Raw genomic sequence first — 25,078 nt, 5'->3', positions numbered from 1 at the left:
TCCACAATAATGCACACCCAAGGTAGTTATGCGGCACTACGCAAACCGTTACACCGCAAGCATACATTACTTTCAATTATTACACTTATGCTTATTTGGAGACATTGGACATGTCAAGTGTGCATTTATTTAAAAAAATGCATACACGTGAAAAATTTCTCAACCAATCAGAATAAAGCATACAACAGCACCATGGTTGAACAGGTTATAATAAAAATAACTGCAATACTACTGATAAAAATAAATGTTTTTGAACTTAAACATGCAAATGTGCTATAAAATATTTACTTAAAGGGATAGTTCACCTTAAAATTAATATTCTGTTGTCATTTACTCATCCTCATGTTGTTCTAAACCTGTATGAATTTCTTTTTTCTGATACATATAGAATATTTTGGAAGTATTGTGATAAATGATGAAGATATTTTGATAAATGATGGTAAGCACACAGTTGACAGGACCAGAGTTGTATAGTACTTACTTAAGTATGTTTACCTTCTACATAAAAGAAAACATTTTCAATAATTCGTATTTTATTAGTGTTTTTCTTTGGAAAACATACATTCCAAAACATATTATCATAATTTTTACTCCACTACATTTCATAATTTCAAGTTTTTGGTTTATATTTAATATTTAAGTACATTAAACATCTAGTAATTTTTTGTACTTTTACTTAAGTAAAAAATTTTTCGTACTTCTACTCAAGAAAGTAAAAGTACAAAATTTTTATGTAATTAGGCATTAAATCAATTTTAATATGCAATATAAAAGGAATATTATGATTCTATGCTTTAGAATGTAGTGAACATTTTTTTAGTAAAGAAAAGTAATTTTTTTCCCAAGACAAACACTCTGATAAAGCACAGATGCTTGCAAAATGTAACTAAAATACTAAAGTATTACCCCCCTAGAAATTTTACGTTCCCATAACGTTCTCAGAACGACCCTGATGGTGTTAAGGACGTTGCCCAGTAAAGTTCCCAGAACGTTATGAGACGGACGTGTTGTGGAGTTCCCTAAAGGGTTGGAGGACGTTATTTGGCAGACCTCCACGGAACATTCAGGACGTTCTGGAAATGTTAAGGGGACCAAATTTTATGTACACTTTACGTTCCCATAATGTTCTTAGAACGACCCTGCTGGTGTTAAGGACGTTGCCCAGTAAAGTTCCCAGAACGTTATGAGACGGACGTGTTGTGGAGTTCCCTAAAGGGCTGGAGGACGTTATTTGGCAGACCTCCACGGAACATTCAGGACGTTCTGGAAATGTTAAGGGGACCATATTTTATGTACACTTTACGTTCCCATAATGTTCTTAGAACGACCCTGCTGGTGTTAAGGACGTTGCCCAGTAAAGTTCCCAGAACATTCCGAGATGGACGTGATGTGGAGTTCTTTAAAAGGTTGAAGGACGTTATTTGGCAGACCTTCACGGAACATTCAGGACGTTCTGGAAATGTTAAGGGGACCATATTTTATGTACACTTTACGTTCCCATAATGTTCTTAGAACGACCACACTGGTGTTAAGGACGTTGCCCAGTAAAGTTCCCAGAACGTTATGAGACAAACGTGTTGTGGAGTTCTTTAAAAGGGTGAAGGACGTTATTTGGCAGACCTTCACGGAACATTTAGGACGTTCAGAAAATGTTAAGGGAACCATATTTTATGTAGAAATGTTATGTTCCCGGAACGACCCCACTGGTGTTAAGGACATTGCCTAGTAAAGTTCCCAGAACATTTAAGACAGAAAATAGCCATAACTCAAACAATATATAATTATACTGTGAAATTGATACGGTTGGTGTGGTGGAAGATAAAGGAGGAGATGGAGATCATGATGAATCCAAAATGATAATCTTTAATTAATATAAAACAAGGAACATGGAAACTGGTACAGCAAAACACACAACACATCACTATAAACAAGAACTGACCTAGACAAACGGAAAAGTGGGGTATTTAGACAATGGAGTGATGAGGGGGATGACTGTCAGGTGAGGATAATAACAAACACAGTTCAGGTGAGAGAGTGAAAAGGATTATGGGAAATGAAGTCCAAATGGATGATGAACGGGGAAACATGGAGAAACAAGCAGGAACAAATTGGGACTGTGACAAAAATGTATCATTGAAAAACACAGAAAATAATTGAAGTGAGATTACAGGGAAAACAAATAGAAGGTCAAAATCTGGCAAATTAACAGAAAGATAATAAAAACAAATAAATAGCCAAAAAATACAAGAATAACATAAAAGCTAACAAAAACCCACATTAATTAAATTGTTTAAAACAATAAAGATGCAATTAAAACAAAACATTTACAGTTGGAGTGCATAACATGTAATAACAGATTTCAATATACAACAACTGGTTAAATAAAATTTAAAAATAACCCACAAAATATTAAATTTATGTTTACAGATGTGCAAATGTGTATTAGATATATAAATGTAAAAAAATAACACCATGCAATAAGGTCACAAGCTTGATAAACATCAACCTTTAGGAACTTCAATCTCCAGGTCTGGAGCCTGCAGAATAAGAGCATACAAATACAAATCCAGTTAAAAATACATTTACATAAAATGCATAAGTAAGGGCAAAAACACATATTACAAAACATCACAAATCCAAGAACTTTTTTTAACGTTCAAATCGAGATGTGAAAAAATATGTTGGAAGATGTCAGACTTCCAAAAAGATTTTCAAATTACCAACTTAAAGAAAAAAGCAATTACAAACTACAAAAATGTTAAGCTCCAAAACTTGTTGGTCAAGTATTTTTTATTGCTGCTTCATTATTTGCCATTATTCTTTACTACTTTAAACAATCCAAGCCCCAGTACCTGAAACATTTTTAAAACATGCTATCACTTTTAAACCAAAACACTTGTGCTTTTGTATCTAATACTAATATTAGGCAAATTAACCCATACAAGAAATTACCTCATACAAAATTTAACAAATTCAATACATTCAATATTGTAATTTAAATCAAATTACACAAAGATAAATAATGAACATGACTGTTATGTTTTTAAATAGTGTATTAAAGTTACACCTTCTTTACCCAGATTGCAGGAAGATACACTTCTTCAGGTTTGACAATGTGTGGTACATGACTTCTGCAAACAAAGCACAATAATCATTACATTTTTTTTTGTAAAAAAAAAAAGTAAAATAAATGGGTAAGACAAACACTAATTTATGATTCTTAGGTATTAAATTCCTTTACAAAAGTATTTCCAAAAAGTGTCGATTTTTTTGTTTTGTACACAAAACATTTGATCTTCGGTTGGCTTCTTTGTGGGCTGAGCATTAATTAATTTTGTAAAGATCGAACATCTTAAAGATTTTTTTAACATCCTCTTTATTAAAATTGTTTAGCTCACTGTAAGCCTGCATGTTTATCGTTATACTTTAAATGGCAAATAAGAATATATAGCCTAACATAGAAATAAAAAACATCACAGAAAAGAATAGCAAATAAACAGAAAAAACATTCATGTAACTCGCTGTAGAACAACTAGTTAAATCTATGTAGGTTTAAAAAGAAAAGTATCTTAACTTACCTTACAGTATTATATAAAGACAAAACAAAGATCACGCGTCGTCAAGTGTGGCAGTTTGAATTTCATGCGACTTCCGGGTCCTTTTGTAAGCTGTAGCATTATGGGTAAGGTAGTCCTTTTCATAAAGCGGATTGAACGCTGTTGCTGGTAACGGACTACTGTTTCCAAGATGCATTGCCTTCTACATCATCATATTCAGAGAGTACAACATAATTCATATTAGTATAGTATTACTTACTAGTATTTTTGTGCTTGTTAACACAATTTAATGTAAAGTCTTATTTAATTGCTATTTGTCTTTGTCTGATGTAGGATAGTGCAGACTGAATCACTCGTTTATTTTTCTTCATTCTGAAATCATTTATTTATTACTTTGTTTGTATGGTCCACTGCACATTGACACATCCTTTGTATTAACTGCCTATAAAAATAAAATGCTCTAACTGTAATTTCATATTTTGTCCTCCTAGTGATATCAGGAACATTATTAAATGACCAACAGAGGACCATGTGAGAACATTCTAATAATGTTCCAAATGTCCTCTTTGTAACGTTGCCATGTGACCACAGAATAACCAATATGGGACGTCCCCCTAAAGTCATATCTGGAACATTATTATATGACCAACAGAGGACCATGTAGGATGGTTCTGTAAATGTTCCAAATGTCCTCTCTGTAACGTTCTTATGTGACCACAGGATAACCAACATGGAACGTCCCGCTACAGTCATATTGGGAACGTTATGATATAACCAAAATAGTACCATGTGGGAATGTTCTGTTAATGTCTCAGGTGTCCTCTCTGTAACGTTCTTATGTGACCACAGGATAACCAATATGGAACGTCTTCCTACAGTCATATCAGGAACGTTATGATATGACCAAAATAGTACCATGTGGGAATGTTCTGTTAATGTCTCAGGTGTCCTCTCTGTAACGTTCTTATGTGACCACAGGATAACCAATATGGAACGTCTTCCTACAGTCATATCGGGAATGTTTTTATCTGACCAAAATAGTACCATGTGGGAATGTTCTGTAAATGTTTCAGGTGTCCTCTCTGTAACGTTCTTATGTGACCACAGGATAACCAATATGGAACGTCTTCCTACAGTCATATCAGGAACGTTATGATATGACCAAAATAGTATCATGTGGGAATGTTCTGTTGAGGTTCCAAATGTCCTCTCTGTAACGTTCTTATGTGACCACAGGATAACCAATATGGAACGTCTTCCTACAGTCATATCGGGAATGTTTTTATCTGACCAAAATAGTACCATGTGGGAATGTTCTGTAAATGTTTCAGGTGTCCTCTCTGTAACGTTCTTATGTGACCACAGGATAACCAATATGGAACGTCTTCCTACAGTCATATCAGGAACGTTATGATATGACCAAAATAGTATCATGTGGGAATGTTCTGTTGAGGTTCCAAATGTCCTCTCTGTAACGTTCTTATGTGACCACAGGATAACCAATATGGAACGTCTTCCTACAGTCATATGAGGAACGTTTTTATCTGACCAAAATAGTAACATGTGGGAATGTTCTGTAAATGTTTCAGGTGTCCTCTCTGTAACGTTCTTATGTGACCACAGGATAACCAATATGGAACGTCTTCCTACAGTCATATCAGGAACGTTATGATATGACCAAAATAGTATCATGTGGGAATGTTCTGTTGAGGTTCCAAATGTCCTCTCTGTAACGTTCTTATGTGACCACAGGATAACCAATATGGAACGTCTTCCTACAGTCATATCAGGAACGTTATGATATGACCAAAATAGTATCATGTGGGAATGTTCTGTTGAGATTCCAAATGTCCTCTCTGTAACGTTCTTATGTGACCACAGGATAACCAATATGGAACGTCTTCCTACAGTCATATCAGGAACGTTATGATATGACCAAAATAGTATCATGTGGGAATGTTCTGTTGAGGTTCCAAATGTCCTCTCTGTAACGTTCTTATGTGACCACAGGATAACCAATATGGAACGTCTTCCTACAGTCATATCGGGAACGTTTTTATCTGACCAAAATAGTACCATATGGGAATGTTCTGTTAATGTCTCAGGCGTCCCCCTAAAGTCACATAAGGAACCTTGAACTGCAAGACTTTTATAACCAACAAAGGACGTTTTAGGAAGGTACCTAATGTTCTCTAAAGGTTCAGGTCTTTTCATCCTCTTTAGAGAACTTTAAGGGAACGTTGCAAAAGGTCGTGAGAACGTCACCTTCTACGTGGGTATACACCTCTGGACAGGACCCATTAAATTCCATCTCAATTACATTTTATTCCTACTATGGAAGTCAATGGTCACTATCTGCTGTGTGTTAACTGTACCATCATTTCTCAAAATATCTTCTTTTGTGTTCATCAGAAAAAAAAAATTCATACATGTTAAGAACAACATAAGGATGAGTAAATTATGACAGAATTGTCATTTTAGTGAACTATCCCTTTAAAATCGCAAGGGGTGCTTCAAGTAAATAATATAGGTCAAGGGGTTTCTAGACCATTTCCATGTTCTGCATCTCAGATTGCTCTTCTAAGAAAAAGACCCACAAAATGTCCCAATTCTTATCAAATTTAAGCCAAATTATCTGCAATATGCAATTCACATTACTTTCTTTATGTTAACAATTATCTCATCTTTTTTTGAATTACTTATCCAGAGTCAGTAGAATCGGTAGAAATAAGGATCAGTTCTCACATATCTAACATTTGATTATTTTCATAGGCATGGTATGAGCTTTCCTGGCAATGCTTTCTTTGTATTACTCAGTGTTTGGCATGCCAGCATTGCCTGAAGCAGAGATTTAATGAGAGGATGGAGAACCAGACTGACCTGCCAGCTAGCAATAAGACGAATGTCACTTTTTCACCATCAGAATAAACAAGTCAGATAAGAAATGTCATATCCAATAGTTTCAAGCTACACAGCATGGACTAACAGATCCCACGTTAGGGACTGGACTGATAAAGCCTGATATCACAGGGTGTGTTTAAATGAATAGCCCTTCTTAGTGGCTCCTTTAAATTGATGTACAAAACAATACCTAAAGTCCAAAATCCCTGGTGATTAATTCATTAGTTGTCTCTGAAGCTCTGATGTGAAAATCTGTAGTGGTTACCTCATTATAGTTTCTTCAAGGCCTCTAGTTTTGGCTTCGTCCTCACGAAGCTGCTTTGTAGTTTCATCTTCTTCCGGTCCTGCAGTGGGAGCACCATCCAGCAACCATCTTTCCCTTAGTGACTTTGACTACAAGAACAAACAGAAATATGAAATTATATTACTGTAAACAGTATACTGTACATACTGTACAGAATAGTGTATACTAAAATGCAATATGACGAAAGAAATATAAATTGCAGTTTTCTGTAGAAAAATCAGACTGACAAAATCACAACTGGTTACCAAAAACAATAGACAATAGTGGATGATTTATAGCGTTAGGGCTAGGTGTTTGCAACCAATTGTGATTCGTCTTTCTTTATAGGGTTTCAATTCGATTTAGTCCAATATTTGATTAAAACTGTAAGGTTTTGCATACATGGAATTTATTTGGTGCGCTGTCACTTTAAGACCTACATGTAATGCTTGGACCCACCCAATATATGGTTACGCATGTGTTTACTTACTGCATTGTTCACATTTACACAACATACTATGTTTACGAGAATAATCACAACATTTTAAAATCATTTAGTGTAGATATGTCCATTTAAGTGCAAAGAAACGTGAAACCAGTATTTGCGGGCTGTCTGAAGCCTTAAAGGGACACTTTGTTTCAAAATAGGCTCATTTTCCAGCTCCCCTAGAGTTAAACATCTGATTTTACCATTTTGGAATCCATTCAGCTGATCTCTGGGTCTGGCGGTACCACTTTTAGCATAGCTTAGCATAATTCATTGAATCTGATTAGACCATTAGCATTGCGCAAAAAAATAACCAAAGATTTTCAATATTTTTCCTATTTAAAACTTGACTCTTTTGTAATTACATTGTGTACTAAGACCGACTGAAAAAATAAAAAGTTGTGATTTTCTAGGCAGATATGGCTAGGAACTACTCATTCCGACGTAATAATCAAGGACTATTGAAAGTAACCAAGGGGACTATTTTTGGGCGCTGCGTAATATCAATGCGCCTGCGGCTGTAGGGACGAAATGCGCTCTGTAGAGCAGTTTTCTGTTTAGGGCTACTGTAGATGACTGTGATTTCAATGTAAGGAGACCCACGGAGTATAGATAAAATAGTCTAAGGTAAAAAAAACAATACAGTTAAATACGTAAACACCACTGATAATATATGTATATTATATTGTATTTCTGTCAAGAGATCCTTCTAAAAGTTACACATGGCACCTTTAAATTGAAAAGGCCTAAAACACGTGTAAATTTTACAAGTGACTGTCCCGAGCATCGTTCACGTTTGCCTCGAGCTATTATACAAGCAATACCTGAAGTAAAGCATGCACAAGCACGAATCGATTCAGGGATTCACACATCGTTTTTTTTTTGTTCTATTGAGGATCGATTAAAATCGCAAATAAATATTTTTTTATATAGCATGCCATAAAATATAGCAAATATTGAACTGAAGATAAATCTAAACCATGCATTAGAACAAGACAGATGGTCCACACATCGCCCAAAAGCCTTTTATTTCTCATTTTCCAGCCTTTGGATATCTCCTAAAAGAGATCATTACTAACCAAATAATCACTCTGTCCCTAAATTATTCAGATAATTGACACTAAAATCTAAGTGTTGGCACCAACACATACATTGCTCAGAGTTATTCTTTGAATTTTCTTTTTACTCTTAATAGCTTAAATTTGATATAAGTAGCCTTATACTGTTAGTGACAACATGGTAACTGGTTAACATTCAAAACCATAAAGAATGTGTGCCTATTCCCAACCCAACACCAGCAGTCACTGTGCTGAGCACAGTTACAATAAACCTGCAGGGTGCTGAAGATTTACTGGGGGGGTTAACAAACCTTTAACCAATCCAACATCACAGCTGACCCTTAAAAAGTAAGAGTTTTGCAGTAAGTGTTTTATTTATTATTATAAGATCACATCCAAAGTCAAAAGACAATATGTCATAAATTACATTTTGGGGTGTATTAGGACTAGCATAATGCAATACTGAATAAGAATGCAGTAAGAATGAGATTTTTAGCATTGGGGCTGTTGAGTTTGGATCTTTCAGTAAAACGCATGCATATTTGATATCAGCTTCAGCAAGTGCTTACAAAAACAACAAACTTAGAAATGTATGCATTGCACAGAGAAATATTCTGCATTATGAAAGTGTGTTTTATCTGGCAGTTGTCCATCCCCTAAAGGGCTTTTGGCATTCGCTTTCCAATGCACTGAAAGCTTAGGACATTTCAGCTGTTTCTAATCAAGCTTTTGAAGATGCCCATCTTGCCTCTTTCTCAAGTCCAATAATATTACAGTATTAGAGATTTATACATGCATGCACCAGTTTTTATGCATACCAGTTTTGTCCAAAGAATGAATGCTACTTTTGTATATATTTGTATATTTTGTACATATGAAGAGCTCAGATGCAAAAGCAGCTAAACGCCACCTCCATCAAAAGTAAGATAATCATATATGATCGAATGCTCTCAGCACATGTTATATGTTCATTAAATACTTTTGCTTCAAATCCGCTACATATACAATAGTGACCTGCATGTCTTTGGACTATGGGAGGAAAGACCAGTATGTAAACTCACACTGACACAGGGAAAACATGCAAACTTGTGTAACATTTGCAGAACTTGTGTTTGCAGGTTCTGTGTGGACTTTATTAAACCACACCTAACCAATCAGCATCATTAACTTCCTGATCCAATCACCCATGATACATCCTTTAATCAATCTGAACTGAATGAGCCAATCAAAACAAAGGAAACTTTGGAGCCAAAATACTTCGGTGTTAAGTTTACTCTCTTAGACAAAGAAAAAAGTAAAGATATCTAACATATTTTGTACATTTACATATAGTTCAGCAAAATTTGGCACGAGGACTGAAACCGCAGAGCTTCATGCCTCGCGTGGTTTGAATTGTTCTGTATTTGAGAAGAACACTGTAGTCCTTATCTCAGATGCACAAAAGCGTGCTCATATATCAGACAGCATGTGTTTTCAGAGCTAGAAGAGGCCCTCCAATAATTTAGCGGCCCACCATTCAATGGCCATTCATCTCTCTTTCTTTCACTGTTTTGCTGACTCTGAATGGAGGCTCCATAGAAACTGCTAATGAGGAGAGTTTGTGGATTTTATCTCTAAGCCGGCACCGCAAAGTCCCTTTCACTCGCAGCTGATCTGTAACACGTATAAGCTATGAAAACACAGAAAGATCTTCGAATTCATCTCAGTTTCCAAAAATAATTGCAAAAGCATCTAAATGCCACACTGAAAACATGTGAAATGCACTTAGAGGGTCTCTGAAACGTACACATCTTACAGTACAATCTGGCCCATTTGTCATACTAGAAATTACATAGTGTTCGTACAATACATACTTTATTCTACAACAATAGTACAAGTAGGATGATATTTCAAACATAGCCAGAGATAATAAAATGCTTTAAAACGTATACTAAAATTCAGAAAAATGGCTCTCTGAACCAAAACAATTGTGTATAGCTGACCTGGGGGCCACTGAGACAATACAACATATATTTAGCAGAGAGAACCGTTTCCCTTCACACACAAACAGGACGTCCTATCACCCCCCCATGGCAGATTCTTTTTCCTGTGTCTGACAGTGTTCTTGGCTCAGTCTGCACCCTTGAAGTAAGAAGAGGTGTCCAAAAAGACACCAAACAGCAGTGGACTGGACAGCACACCATTAATACAAAGCACCCATCTTATTATTATACTTCTAAAACTCAAATGGCTAAATGTCAAGTTAACAAAGTAATATACTAGCAAGAAAAAAGCTCGCAAAACAAGGCTGGATGTTAGTGTGCCACCTGTGCCAAAAACACAATAGTGCTATGGCTCAAAACACCTGTTCATATATTTACTGAGCTTATCATTGCATAGCACCGATTCCTCTGATTCAAATCCATTTATTTGTTTATTAATGTGGGTAATAAACATACAGTACAATACTGATAAAATACATACCTTGTGAGTCATTTTGGATAAAATAATTTGCCAAATGCATCAATATAAATGTATTTTACATCACATTGTGAATTACATAACATGCCCTTTGTGTTTTACCTTGAGGTGTTGAAGCTGTCGTCGATCATCCTCTAGTTGTCTTTTCTTGTTTTCTATTTCTGTCTGTCTTTTCCTTTTCTCCTATAAAAAGACACATTTTGGAGGCTTTGTTTTTACTTTTTGCAAGTTAACGTCTGCATTTCACTGATCTCAGAAAGTGAATGCTCATATTAACATGTAGACATTTTAATAATCAGTACCAGTGATACACGGGTTGATCCGAAATGAGCGAGTGATTGCGGTCACCCAGGTTACAAGTCATTCAAAAATATTTTTTATGATATTCGGGTCGCCGTCGTTTGGGTTGTTTGAAATAAAGATGCCAGTGAACTATTTTAAACAATACCTACTTTTAAAAAATGCGGGCCAAGAAGCGTGTCAGGTACACTATACATTTTTTTTTTGCGGTCCGAGATTCGGGGGGTTAGTTGAAAACGTCGCTCGGGTGCGGGTTGTTTATACATTGACCCGCGCATCACTGATCAGTACTTATTTTTTCTCAGACACAACTAAAACATTCTGGCTTTTGATGACTACAGCTTCAAGTGCTGTAAATGAACCCTCAAGAGACAAAAATGTGTATATGCTTTGTGTTTTTTAGAGTGTTTTCACATAAGTTGGTGCGCACCTTGGTGCAGCCTTGGAGCGCACCAAAATACATTGTATAATTTTTCAGTTAGTGCGGTCCATACACCATGTGACAACAGTCAGCGCTGTGATTGGTCTCTGACAGCTCTTACCGTCTCATGACCACCCCCACATTTCCACGACAACCAGCCTGACAGGGAGAGCGCAGCTATCAAGATATGGAGATAAACGATGCACGTCTTTGCTAAGTTTCTTTGCTTTAACGCGAAATTGCGTAGCTGTTCTATTAAAGGCTTTTTTCACGGAGCCGTTTGCTAAAACGCCCGTAATGTCACTATTTGTGTGTGGAGGACAGCTATGCATTTATAAAATCATCAGCTCAAACGTAAAGGAGACAGCGAATCTCTGCAATGGACCAGGATTGGCTTGTTTGTTGTTAACCCACAATATAACACCTAGCTTACGTCACGACGGAAGCCCAGTGGCTCAAACATGTGCAGAACTTCCTGTATTTGGTTTGGCCCGAGATCCAGCAGTGTTCACACCACATGTGGGTCACCCCAGAGTTCGGCGACAGCCGCTCCGAGACCACCTGTTTAGAGCGGTCTCGGAGCGGCCGTTTAGTGCGCACCCAAGTGTGGCTGTTGGGTTCACACTGACCCAAACGAACCGTACTCAGAGCGACACGTCATTTGGGCCGACCTAAAAAGTGTATATGTGAAAGCACCCTTAAAATGCCTTCTGGTTTCATGTGATAATAAGTCTTGTTAATTTTGTGTGTTTTAAGTCTATGGGCTCTATCTTACACCCGGCGCAATGTGTCTTCTGTGTCTGTTGTGAACCGCGTGTTTTCAAAGATGAACGGAGTTTGGACTGAGATGAGCATGAGTCATTAATGACATTATTTTCGTTTTAGGGTAAACTATATCTTTAATGAGTTTTTCCACAATATTTTTGACATCCCTATTCAAAAAATGTCAGGTGGTACAACCAATCATTGTCTATTCACCAGATAAGTTTTAATGCGCTCCCTGTGTCATGTTGGTTGTTTATTTATTTGATAGTGGGCTTTAAAATTATAATCCTGCAAATAGTATCATTAAACTAACAGTTGAGAACTATACATTTAAAAACAACTATTTAAAAAAGTATAATAACTATTAAAGACAACCTTAGCTTGCATTTATTAAAACTATTAGCACTTATAAAAATTATTAGCTAAATTATTAGCTTATTAAAATGATTTAGATTGATGTTCTAAGGGGCATTGATAGCAGTTGCACCCTTTGACTTTCTAGTTGCACCACCTGACCTCTGCAATGAATTTACATTTAACAGATTTCTACTTGGGATGCTTTCAGTTTTTGGCTGTGATTTCAAATTCCTAAATATATATTTTAATGTGTTGGATAAAAAAATCTAGTTTTACATTGGTTGTTCCACCTGACTGACACAGCCTGCCCATTATATAACATCCAAATTGTTGGACAAATGTTTTATCAATTATCCTAACATCTAAACAACTACTGATATTCGTGAAATTTGTTAATAGGAAAATTTTCGACCATAAAATAAGTATCTTATTTTTTATTTATTTTTTAATAATTTAAACAGTTCTCTTAAACTGCTAATTAGTACGGACAGTTGCCTCGCCTGCCATTTGGCAATCTTGAGATGCAATTGTTTTTATATTTATTATTAAAAAAACACAGAAAAATGTATGCAAACTTTCTAAGTTTTATAGAATAAAATGACACGTCATAAATGTATCAAGTTATTTATATAGTACATAATGTCAACAGACACAAAAATATGCATGTCATGTCATTGACCCACTGGATAATGAGTACACTAAAACCAGTTAAGCTACTGTAACACTACTTTAAAATGCATTTTAATGCAAGTTTATAGTGTCACTACTTGTAGTTTATTCCTAATGCTGGTAATGACATTAGACGGGACAGTTCTGTGAGTGTAAGTACATGTGAGTATAAGTATTCTGGTGGTGAGAGCAAAAAACTTAATCTTTGCTCATTTAACACACCAGAATGTATAGATTAAACATGACAGTATGGATGTTTTTTGAAAAAAATAAAACATTTATACAGTGATGTATGTCCTTTAGAAAAAGCTTGCTGGCTGGTTTAACTGTGCTGCTTTGCGCTTCAAAACACAGTTCCTAATGGCCAAAATTAATACTTAAGAAATAAATGTCATAATCCAACACTCTGGTGCATTTTAGACACAGAAAGCCAAACCATTTAACAAATCAGTTGTATAGGTAAAAATCTGTGACCCAGTTTGTGATTTATGAAATGGGTTCAATAGGTGGGTTTAGGATTGCCAGGGGAACATGTGGTGGGAGAATCTAACTTACTGCAATAGCCTGGAGCCGCTCCTGCTGTGAGACTGATTCTGACATCCTGTGGGAGAGAGAGAGAGAGAGAGAGAAGAGAGAGAGAGAGAGAGAGAGAGAGAGAGAGAGAGAGAGAGAGAGAGAGAGAGAAAGAATACATAAGACAACAATCGCATACAAATGACAGATTTATATCCTGTTCTGGCATCTTGACCTACTGTAAATATTTCTGCAAATTGAGAGGACTCACATTTCCAAAAATTTCACTGTAAAATTTCATAGTTATTAATGCTGGCTTCAAGTTATGTTGCAATGATGGTATTTATCGATTCAGTGCGCTTAAACGCCACCACAGTGTTGATATTACAGCAGTGTTTATATTACACCACACTGCTGATATTAAATGTTTTCTTTGATCCACATGTTTCAAGAAAATCAATGTTAGGTTTCATTAGAGAACAATTTTTTAATTGTTAATGTTGATACTAGTCCAATGTAGTTGACATCAGATGACATACTTTTGCCAAACTACACTTCCCATAATTCTTGATGAGAAAATCTTCAAACTTAATTCATCTTTGTTGCAATAGCACTTACAGGCACCCTGTCTTTGTCATGATATATTGTAGAGAAGAAATATGGCTTTCTCGTTGCTTTTGAACAATCTGGAAAAGTTTAGAAATTTGATCATAGAGGCAAAAATCTGTTACTAAAATCTGTTAAACATCTCTGAAAAAGGTCTGCCAAGATCCAGGTGATGTAGTGCGTATTTTTAAAAAGAAAGAAGGGAAAAGTTTAGAAAAATAAGAGCTTTCTGAGATTTCTATCATGCTGCGTTTGATTGAGCAAGAGAAAATATTCAGCTCTGCAAAAATTCCTCGTACGGTTTCTGCAAGCGATTCCAGGAAGAACATAAAACTGCTGTAGATCTTTGTTAAGGTTGACCACAGCATCTGAGGATTACAAAGAAAGATCTACTGTATGGACCACGCCAATATGAATATTCTCTCTAATGACAAATTAAATCTGTTTTTCAATTAGAAACATCTCATTTAACTCCTTCATATTTCATCAACACACACACAAAAGACCCTCCAGACAGTAAGATTGGCTTCCCACTGTTAGTCCTGTCTGCTGAAGGACGCAGCTGTGCCGGCGGGCCGTGTGCGGAGCTCTTGGAAGGTGAGGTGAGATTCCTTTAGGGAAAAGAAGAATGTGAGGACTGTTCCTCCGACCCACCACACTGACAGACAACTTACATCCCCCAAGACGAGTAAAACACAGCACCTGTACAAACAGCCTGTTCTGAATCAATGACACAGCAGCTAAGAGCAGAGAGAGAGAGAGAGAGAGTGATGCTAAATGACTCACTATATGCCAGAAATAGGTGATTATAAACAGTCTTATGGAGGGGAAATGTATAAAAAAAACTGTAAGATTAAGCTGATATATCACAAACATTTATTAAAGTTTCAAAAATGTTATTAGTCAAAACTCATCTTTGAGCATCATAAGAGGATATGTAATGTTTTACCTGTCACAGTAATTTCTATATGCTATATACCCTGGCTTTATTTAATATACTCGGATCCATGAATATGCAAATTAGTCCCCATCTCCACTCTTTCGCACCACCTCATGCCATAGATATATATGTATATAGATGCTACATTTGGTAGTGCCATACTGCAATTAATCTACTCTATACGGTGAATGTACAGATCTCAGATACATTTAAAATTGTTAGTTGTGTTTGCAAAGTAAGACGTTTCTTAATAATGTTTTACAAATCTCTTACCATTAACCATTGTGTCCTAACCATTGTGTTTGATGAAGGCCACCTCAAATCATGCAGGATATGAATGTGATTACTTTCTGCAATAAAACTCTGCAGACCTTCAGCATCCAGCAAAATAACTGATTTATATTTGCATTCAAATGATAAAATTTAAATCTGTAAAGATTATAGCCTTTTTATGTCAATTATCTTAATAATACAGTAATAATAAAGTAATACAATAATAAAAACAATAATACATATAATAAGTAATTGAAAGCATCACACTCACAACAAAATGAATTCATAAATAAATAAAAGGAATCAATAAAGCTTGTCTACACTACACTGCAAGGAATATAGTTTTGTTTTGCACCTCTCACTTTTAGTGCAGTCACCTAATTTCATAATAATAAATAATGAGAGCATTCGTTCTACAATATAACACAATGCAATGTTGCATTGTGCCTAGTGATAGAGATTTTGTCGAGGAGTGTGTCTCCTAAAAGCACCATTAGTCAACTATGTTCATAATTTCCAGCTTAGTTCAACAATTCAGTTGTTTCCTCAAAACCATCGTTCCAATGAATGTTCACAAACTGCATCTTAAACTTGCGTGGTTGTAACTACAGCTTTTTTTTAATTTACCAAGAGAATTAAAGCAGCGCTTTTGAAAAGTGTGCATGTGAGAACGTAAGCGGGAAATTGCAATTGAATGAAACTTAGGAAATAAAGCGAAATAGCAAAAAGATTAACAAACATTGAGTGTGTTACATGAACAGAATAAGACGATAATTATCAAAAATCTGCTTATTATAGAAAACTGTTTCATGCGTTTACATGCAAATCAATAAGAATACTGCGTTAACATGGGATTTGAAGATTTTTTCAGGTTTCTTGCAGGCAGTGATCAGGGTTTCCCGCAGCACTTTTCAGTTCGGGCGGCCCACCTAAGTAAGGGATAATGTAGAGGCAGCCGGTAGTTATCGGGAAATAAGCCCCGACAGTGTGATCAGGACCCGACACGAAGCGGAGGGTCTTGTATCACACTGAAGGGGCTTATTTCCCGATAACTACCGGCTGCCTCTTATCCCGCTTATTACACGGCTACTTGCCACATAAGAAAAAAAACTGGACATGAATATGAATTTGAAACATTTTATTGGCATATTTGTTTTAAATTAACATTTTTAACCTTCCGCGAAACTTTGCACAGATGCATAAAATGATCGTAATACCTTATTAAGATCCTCTGCTTCATACTTGTCTGTCTTCATTTTTTCTGTTTTAGCCAGTCTTTGAGAAGTTTTAATGCCCATTCTGTATTTTTTTGTGTGTTGGCTTCGTAGCTGTCATGCTCTATTTTGTCAAGTTCAGTCTCAGTAAGCTCTCTGTGTCTTGTGGTTGTTCGTTCTTCTATCCACTGTTTAAATGTTTTGTTTTTTCCGTACATGTTAAAATTATGGTTGTCCAGTGTTTGTCACAAGATGGCGCCAAACAGCTAGTAATCTTTATTGGCGCGGAGCGATTTTAATCGTAAAAGTAGTACCGGCTATGCGTTGTTACTTTGGAGCAGTTATTATTTGAAAAGAACGAACCTGCAAATGTCTCAACTGACCAATCAGAATCAAGCATTCCAGAGAGACGTGTAATAAGCTGGGATACCCTACCACCTTAACTAGGTCATCCAAAAAAAAATTCCACCAAATGCCACATGGCCGAAATGAAAGAAAGACATGGTCCGTCACTGTCTGAAGGATAACTAGCCTGTTGATAAAACATTTAATTCATTAATAATCTAGTATGTAGGGCTGTCACTTTTGTGAAAAATCATTTTCGATTTTTAATATATAAGTGTTCATTGAATCGATTGTAAAATCGATTTTCCATGTCTAAAAAAGACGTTTCCATTTTCAATGCCAAATAACAGACAAATGTAAAGAGAGCGCCTGAAACGCACAAGTCAGCAATATTTCTTATTCATTGTCATTAAGTTTCGTGCAGAATAAAAAACAGCAACAGTAGTGCAACATTCTCTAAAAAAATATGCAGAGTGGACTGCTGCCATAAATGAAAAACATTACTGCGGGCTTCAACCGGCTGCTTTTATGATTTAGGCAATTCAAAAATTATTTTAAATAATGATTCGATCCATTTCAAACAACTGTTCAAAAATGAAACTTTAAATAGACTTACTTGAAGTTGAGAACATGCTGTGTATTTTTTTATTAAACGTAACCGACACTTAGGCGGGCGGCACTAGGCAGGCATAATAAAATGCGCAAAAAAAAAGACTAGGGCCATTACAAATTATTGGTCAGAAAAACAAGTCAATCAACATTTTAGGGGTCAAGAGCAGAGCGCTTTTCATTCACTATATGTCCATCTGTTGAGAAGACGCACTCCGACCGCACTGATGTCCCAGGGAAACTCGGGTACTTCGTTGCCAGCTGCGTATTTCGTACTGCCAATCTTCCATCACAAAAGCGGGTCGCTGTCAGCTCGCAAGGGTGGCTCCTTGTCATAACTCATAATCTCCTGTTAGGTCACAATTTCGACGCTCTCTCGTGTTGCACAGGTTTATTGACGTTGTCCTCCATTTTCTTTGCAAAACACTAGATGCAGCGATTGAAAGCGTGAAACTATGGGTGCGTAAAATTGCTGGGTATTTTCTGTCTAGCTTTCGCACACCTACTGCACTTTCGGAATTCTTTATTTTCTTTTTCTGCTTATTTGTGAGTTTTGTTACATCTATATTTTAACTGTTTAATTCTTTTAAAATTAATAGTGTACATATTTGGTTAAAATCGATTGCCTATTTTCGTTTTCGAAACTTTTTTTGGTTGGTCCGATCGATTGTGCAATCGATTTTCGAACGAAAAGTGACAGCCCTACTAGTATGTGTTCATTTTCTGTCATAGTTTCTTCAAAATTGAGTTTTATTTGAGAGTTTTAAATAAAAATATTTTTATCATGACGCCCCTTTGATTGTCACGCCCCCGGCCCGCCCACCTGCACAACCCTACCACCTTAACTAACAAATTTTCTGCGGGAAACCCTGAGTGATGTCATCGCCTATAGTACATAATAGTCGTTCAAAAAGCCGATGAGAAATCTGTCTTAAGATTTATTTTGTTGTAACTCTTCTCATGTCTGCAAAACATGTAAATGTAACATATGCTTTTATTTTCGCAGGTTTCTCTGCCAACTGCTTGAGTCGAGACTTTTATGCGTTACTTTGGGCTTACTTGAAAGAAACACGTCACACAAGGACACATGCTCACTTGAACAACACTGCGAGAAAGTTGTTTACATGCAACGCAAAATAGGGGTAATGAGCAAAAATTGCCAGTGCCGATCAGTTTTTGCTTACACTGTTAATGGGCTTTCCCCCGATAAAAAAAAAAAACATTTTATGCGTTTACATGACCTCACATGTTTCAATGTATCAGTTTATTAAGCATAATCGGCGTAAGACTGTGCATGTAAACACACTCATTATTACTTTACCATCTATGTGACGTCATTAACCAACGTGGTTCAATCGATTTTCGAGAAACAGTCTTGACTAGCTAGTAAGTTTCTCCAAAACACCTAGTTTAATTGTTGTATGGGAAACATGTTGTATGTCAGTGTTTAAACTCTTTTCCCGCCAATGATGAGTTATCTTGTCAATTAAGAAAAAACGCTTCCTGGCCAATGATGAGTTTTTACGGCAATCCATATATCCGCTTTTAGGTGGCACTCTTACCCACCTTATAAACACTAAAGCATCCATGGTTTTCAAAACAGTAAAATCTCTGTGTATGTTTTGATCAGTGTTTTGAATCTGAACTCAAACAAAAGTCCTTTACAAACATGCAATTATCTCAGCTTTGCCTTTTTGCTCAAAATTTTGTATTTTTGAAGAAACCTATACCCATATTTGAGAGGTGATCAAAAGGAACAGATAAAGATAGGATAAAACCATTTTTATTTTAAGCAAAAGGTCTGTTCTTTCATTTGATATATTTGTATGTTTATATATTTAAAGAAGAACATTTTCTGGAAGGCATTAAACTTTTGTGAAAATCATAAAAAATGCTGGTGCTGGTTTGAAACTTTAAAAAAACTAGCGAGGAAAGAGTTAAACTGATGTTTGCACAGTCTCTAAAAATCGTCACTAAAAACCTTTATTGTAGTGTAGACAAGGCCACAAATCAATATGAAGCCAAGTTGGCAAGAAACTTTCACAAACTGAAAAAGAGAAAGGATTCCCCTTTACAATGGTAAGTGTGGCATCATTATCAAGCATAAAATTACATAATAAACCAGGACAGTCATAACCTTGTACTAGAGATACACTTTCATAAACCTGTATACAGCTGCAGCCAGGTTCTGTGCAAGCTGTGCAAGCCGTCTGTAAAGTAAGGGTCATATGTCTGGCTATTTCTCCTTGCTGTCACATGCTTATCAGCCATAGCATTAACAACAACATGATCTCAGAGCAGCATGCCGCATATAGAATCAGACTACATTTCTTTTACTAGCTTAACTTTAATAGCTGTCAACAGCATGTCCAAGTTGTCTTGCAATGTTATGGATGAGCATTTCAATGCATGACACAGATTTTTCAAATAAAGGCATGATGGAACCGAGGAATGATGGATGTGACACTCAATAAAGTATGGATAAAAGTTTGAATGAAATATTGAATATGTCAACATACAGCATGTGTGTGAACTATATGACTATCCATATTTCATGCTTCACACTATACAGAGACAATAACACGGCACAAGGCATTGGAGGTAGTGATGCACTGATGTATCGGCCGCCGATATTTATCGGCTGATTTTTGATGAATTTGAAACCATCGGCATATCGGCAATAGCACGAGAAAGGCCGATACCGATTGTTTATTAAAGGGCCCATGTCACAGGACTTTTTTAAGATGTCAAATACATCTTTGGTGTCCCCAGAGCACATGTGTGAAGTTTTAGCTCAAAATACCATATAAATAATTTATTATAGCATGTTAAAATTGCCACTTTGTAGGTGTGTGCAAAAATGTGCCGTTCTGGGTGTGTCCTCTAAAATGCACATGTGCAGATCAAGTGCAAACACTGATCACAATGATGGTGGTTTGTTGAAATTGAAACTCAATTGTTCTGTGAATTATTTTCTCTCTGCACTAAATGGCAGTGCTGTGGTTGGATTAAGGGGTTGGATTATTATAATAAGAGCTCCTTATGACATCATAAGGAGAGCCAAATTTCAACGACCTATTTTTTCATGTGCTTGTAGAGAATGGTTTACCAAAACTAAGTTACTGGGTTGATCTTTTTCAAATTCTCTAGGTTGATAGCATCACCAGGGACCCAATCATAGCACTTAAACATGGAAAAAGTCAGATTTTCATGTCATGGCCCCTTTAATTAAATGCATAAAGAAATCCATTATATGTAAAAAATGAGTTAATGTTGTTAATAAAATTAATGCTGAATACCCAAAACCACCTTTGAAGGTTGTCATGCTGTCTTTTTATATTTGTTTTAGCTTAATTTGTGCCTCTCTTATTATGTTGGTCAGTTGAATGTTAATTAGATCCAATCCATGTTCAGTAAAACATAATTTGATGCAGAAATAAACTAGCTAATAGACCAACTGTATAGTATTGTATACAAGTGTTTAATATCGGTATCGGCATCGGTATCGGCCAGAAGTTGTCTGTTTAAATCGGTATCGGCCCAAAAAAATCCTATCGGTGCATCCCTATTTGGAGGCATCAAAACGGCACAATTTGGTCTGGTATAAAACAATGTTTATAGTCATTTTCACAGATCTGTGTGAATAGTTTTGACAACACTATCATCTATAGAGGGTTTCATCGGACACATGTGCGCTGACGCCATACATGTCTGGATCCAAACTTTACTTCCGGTTTTGTTTGTTTAATGGTCTGACTAGTTGCTAAACTGATCTCTTGAACAAATGCCTCAGCGAAAATAACAAATGTTTTGGTTTCCTATAGGTAATCTTTGTATTGTTTATTTTGCTTGTTATATAAATAAACTAAGTTTCAAGTACTTTGTTGTTATTTATTCTTAGCTGAGTTTACCGGAAGTTACGAGCGGACCACGACAGCCGCTTGTTTATGTTGTTACTGCTGAAACCGTCTATACGCAAAATTTGAAAAAACAATGCTGTTCCGGATTTTTTTGTACAACCTAAACATGCCATACATCTTCACTGAAAAAACTGTCACTTGTAAAACAGTAACTGTATCTAAATTTTGTTCTCTTGGCTGGAAGCGATACAATAATCTGATAGAGTCGAGACTTTATTTATGAACACCACTCCGGGTCAGGCCCTATTACTCAACACCAGCATCTGACCTCAGATGCTTTTGCATCTGAATGGGAACAAATACACATAACATCTAATGGAAAGACTTCTCCGAAAAGTAGAAACTGTTGTAGTAGCAAAGGGAGAGATAAATGTCCATGGTTTTAAATTAAATGTGCAACAAGGGCACCAATGTTTTTTGAGTATCGGCATACTTTTGGACATGTAATGTATTTCAGGCTCTCTTCATTGTTAAACGAATCACATCTTTCACAAATTAAACTGTGTTTGCACCACTGTTCAAAAATGGCCTAGGGACAAAAAGGAATTCCAGGCATCTATTTCACCCTAAAGAAATCACATCAGACATGCAGGAGAACTGAAACAGATGTTTTTCCACTTAATAAAGCACCTCATGTCAACCAACAACACAATCTGAATGTTCTTCTAACAGTTCCAGCCATTAGATCATTTCACGTCTCCAAGCTGAAATGTCTTGAGGTTGTGTGGATGAGCGAAGAAACCTGAGATACAAAGAGCAGCTTTGAGGCCTCGTGACTGCAGAAGCACCCTACAAATAGTGATGTTAAGAGGACCATTCAGGCCAAATTTTGACCCTGGAACTAACTTTAGTACCTTCTTAATGTCCCTGGGTTAACATCCATGTTTCCTGTCTGTAAATCTCACCTTTAAATCTGTCGTTTTGAAGTGCTTTAGGAACAAATTCAGGAAAATCAAACTCAAACTGGGCAAGACTGATATTTGTTGCATAAAATATCATATATCATTTCATTTCAATATATTTCTGCACCAAAAAAGAAAAACATTTTTCCCATTTTGGACCCAAGGAAAAATTCTCCAGAATAAATCATGGACATCATCCCTATGAATTACTACAGAATGGTTCATATGATGAACCAATGAAATGTCATAAAAATGTACGCACCTTTGTACCTAAAGAGTGCATATTGGGTGCATATTGGTGCCTTAAAGGTACCTTTATCTATACCTAAATAGTACATATCAGAACCATTCAATGGGTACCCATTTCATTGACAGGTTTTGTACTATTTATTTAAAAGTGCATTAACTCAAACAGAATGACAATGTTGATGCTGGTCTTCGTCGTACCCAAAGAAACCCAATCAGTTTAATGACCCATGCTCCTACAGTATAATGGTCCTACAAAACTAATAACCATAATTCAGTAAAACGCACTTAAATGTCATGGCAATGTATTAAAACGCATAAAGATTATTGGTTTAACCTTTCTACAGTTGCTTGTGGTGGAGAAGAGCAGTGGTAAGCAGAAGAGAGTTCATAATTGTTAATGTCCTGTTTGGGAATTATTACTTCCGGGCTGCCATGGGTGACTGGGTTATGTTTCAAATGTCTTTGAATCAGCAACTCATAAGTAACACAATGCATTCGCACAACTGTCATGTCTGATATATAAAGATCTCCATTGAAAAAAAATGAGACTTAACAGTGGACTAGGAGGTCTCAAGGCCAGGGAAATTGCATGCTGAGCCTGAGGCATGAGCACAGATTTATAATGCACATCTAAGTGAGGGGGCTATTTGTGCTTAACACAAAAAATGTGACGTCTAATGCGGCATACACACCAGACGAGTAGCATCGCGTTCCTCGCTCTAGATTACTTGCGGGATTTAACATTTTATGTCATGCAAATTTTTCAATGAGTTAAATATTTACAACTTGCGCCAAGTTTTTCGCAGCAACCGCACCACCCAATTCGCGTCATTCCCATTGCCCCACGTGAGTTTATGTCTATTCGCATCTTTGCATTAACTTTGTATGTAATCTACTTGCACAATCATTAAATTTGCATTTGGTGTGTACGCCCCACACGAGCCCCATAAGAAATGGATTTTACTGATGCTGCTTAATTGGTCAGAGAGAATTGTCACTCCCAGTGTCATTGTACAAAGCAAAATTTGCTTACCCTCGTGCGCAGTTGAGCAAACCAAGTGATGATCCCAAACTCCCTTTATAATAATGTAAAACATCCACATGCTGAGGATCATGAACACCATTCCATCGATATGCTTCATTGCTCCTGTGTTGTGTGTTTGATTGTGTTGCGTTTAGGATGATGTCACGGCAGTAGAGGTGGCACAATTGTAATGATAATATACCCAATAGATTATTGATCTATAATCCCACCCACTTGGAAGCGGTACTAAACTGCTGTGGGACAGCAAACCAAAGTAAAGCCAAAGTAAACTGAGCTGAACCACTTCGTGTCAAGCCTATTTGTGCCATGCAGTGGAAAAGTGCAAAATAACATCATGTGAAATCACATAACTGTTACTAGCAATCTCTATTTTGCTCATACTTAAGTTAAGGATATGATCAACAACAATGACAAAATATGGTCCATTTTAACACATACGCAAAGGTCCGCATACAGTGCACGTGATGCAATTTTTGTCATCAGAAAAGTGTGCGCATACTGTACGTGCACCGCCAGATTTTTGAAACCCTGTGTATATTGTACGCATAGGTCGTGCATGCACATATAGGAGAATGTAGTATGTAGTCCAGGAGATGAGTGGCATTTTGTCGCAATGCACGGAAAAGTGTGCTATTACATTAAAGGTGCAGTGTGTAAATTTTAGGAGGATCTCTAGAAATGCTATATACAGTCCTTCCAGAAAAAAATAGATTTTTTGTGATTGTTGTGAGCAAAAATCCTTGATCTTGCGGCACGTTTTCTTAAAAAAATGCAATAGAATATGTGGGATATTTATGCAATTTTATGCAATGAAATTGCGGGAACTTGCAAAAACTGCGTAAACGTGCTAAATCTCTTTTCAACTTTTCATTGAGGTTCACGTCGCGTAATTACGTCACTTCCTAACATTCCCATGACAACAGGGGATATGGCTGCGCATGTGTGACATAAATGCAAAATCTTTCAACCTTCTGCTAAGATATATAAGACTTTATGCTACGAAAATGGGGGGATTATAAAATGATGCAAGCCCCGCATTTTTTGCGAGCAGAAATCTGAATTTTTAAAAAGTGCGGCTCCCACATAAATATGCAGAATTTGGCTGATTATGCATTGAATCATGCAATTAAATACAGAACTACATTATCAGTGGTGTATAAAAACCTTACATAATGAACCGTTATGTTTTTATTCCCAGGTGAAA

The 25,078-nt window shown here is 36.4% G+C and overlaps 1 protein-coding gene and 1 long non-coding RNA gene across 5 annotated transcripts in view; both read right to left on the bottom strand.

Moving 5' to 3' along the window:
• The window catches only part of palm1a (paralemmin 1a), a 45,145-nt gene that overhangs the window by 16,220 nt on the left and 3,847 nt on the right, over positions 1–25,078 (bottom strand). For all 4 annotated transcript variants that reach the window (XM_065241693.2, XM_065241696.2, XM_065241695.2 and 1 more), the window contains exons 2-4: positions 13,814–13,859; positions 10,849–10,929; positions 6,724–6,851 (exon numbers count right to left, since the gene is read on the bottom strand). In XM_065241693.2, the coding sequence (XP_065097765.1) occupies positions 6,724–6,851; positions 10,849–10,929; positions 13,814–13,859 (255 nt within the window). The remainder of the gene's footprint in view (positions 1–6,723; positions 6,852–10,848; positions 10,930–13,813; positions 13,860–25,078) is intronic.
• On the bottom strand, positions 2,226–3,990 carry LOC135719132 (uncharacterized). Its single transcript, XR_010521016.2, has 3 exons — positions 3,579–3,990; positions 3,077–3,131; positions 2,226–2,537 (listed from the first exon to the last, which is right to left on the bottom strand). It is a non-coding gene; the product is annotated as an uncharacterized lncRNA (long non-coding RNA).

The sequence above is a fragment of the Paramisgurnus dabryanus genome, chromosome 14, assembly GCF_030506205.2.
Source record: "Paramisgurnus dabryanus chromosome 14, PD_genome_1.1, whole genome shotgun sequence".
Taxonomy (NCBI): Eukaryota; Metazoa; Chordata; class Actinopteri; order Cypriniformes; family Cobitidae; genus Paramisgurnus; species Paramisgurnus dabryanus.
The sequence above is the reverse complement of the archived record's forward strand: the minus strand, read 5'-3'. Positions and strand labels throughout refer to the sequence as shown.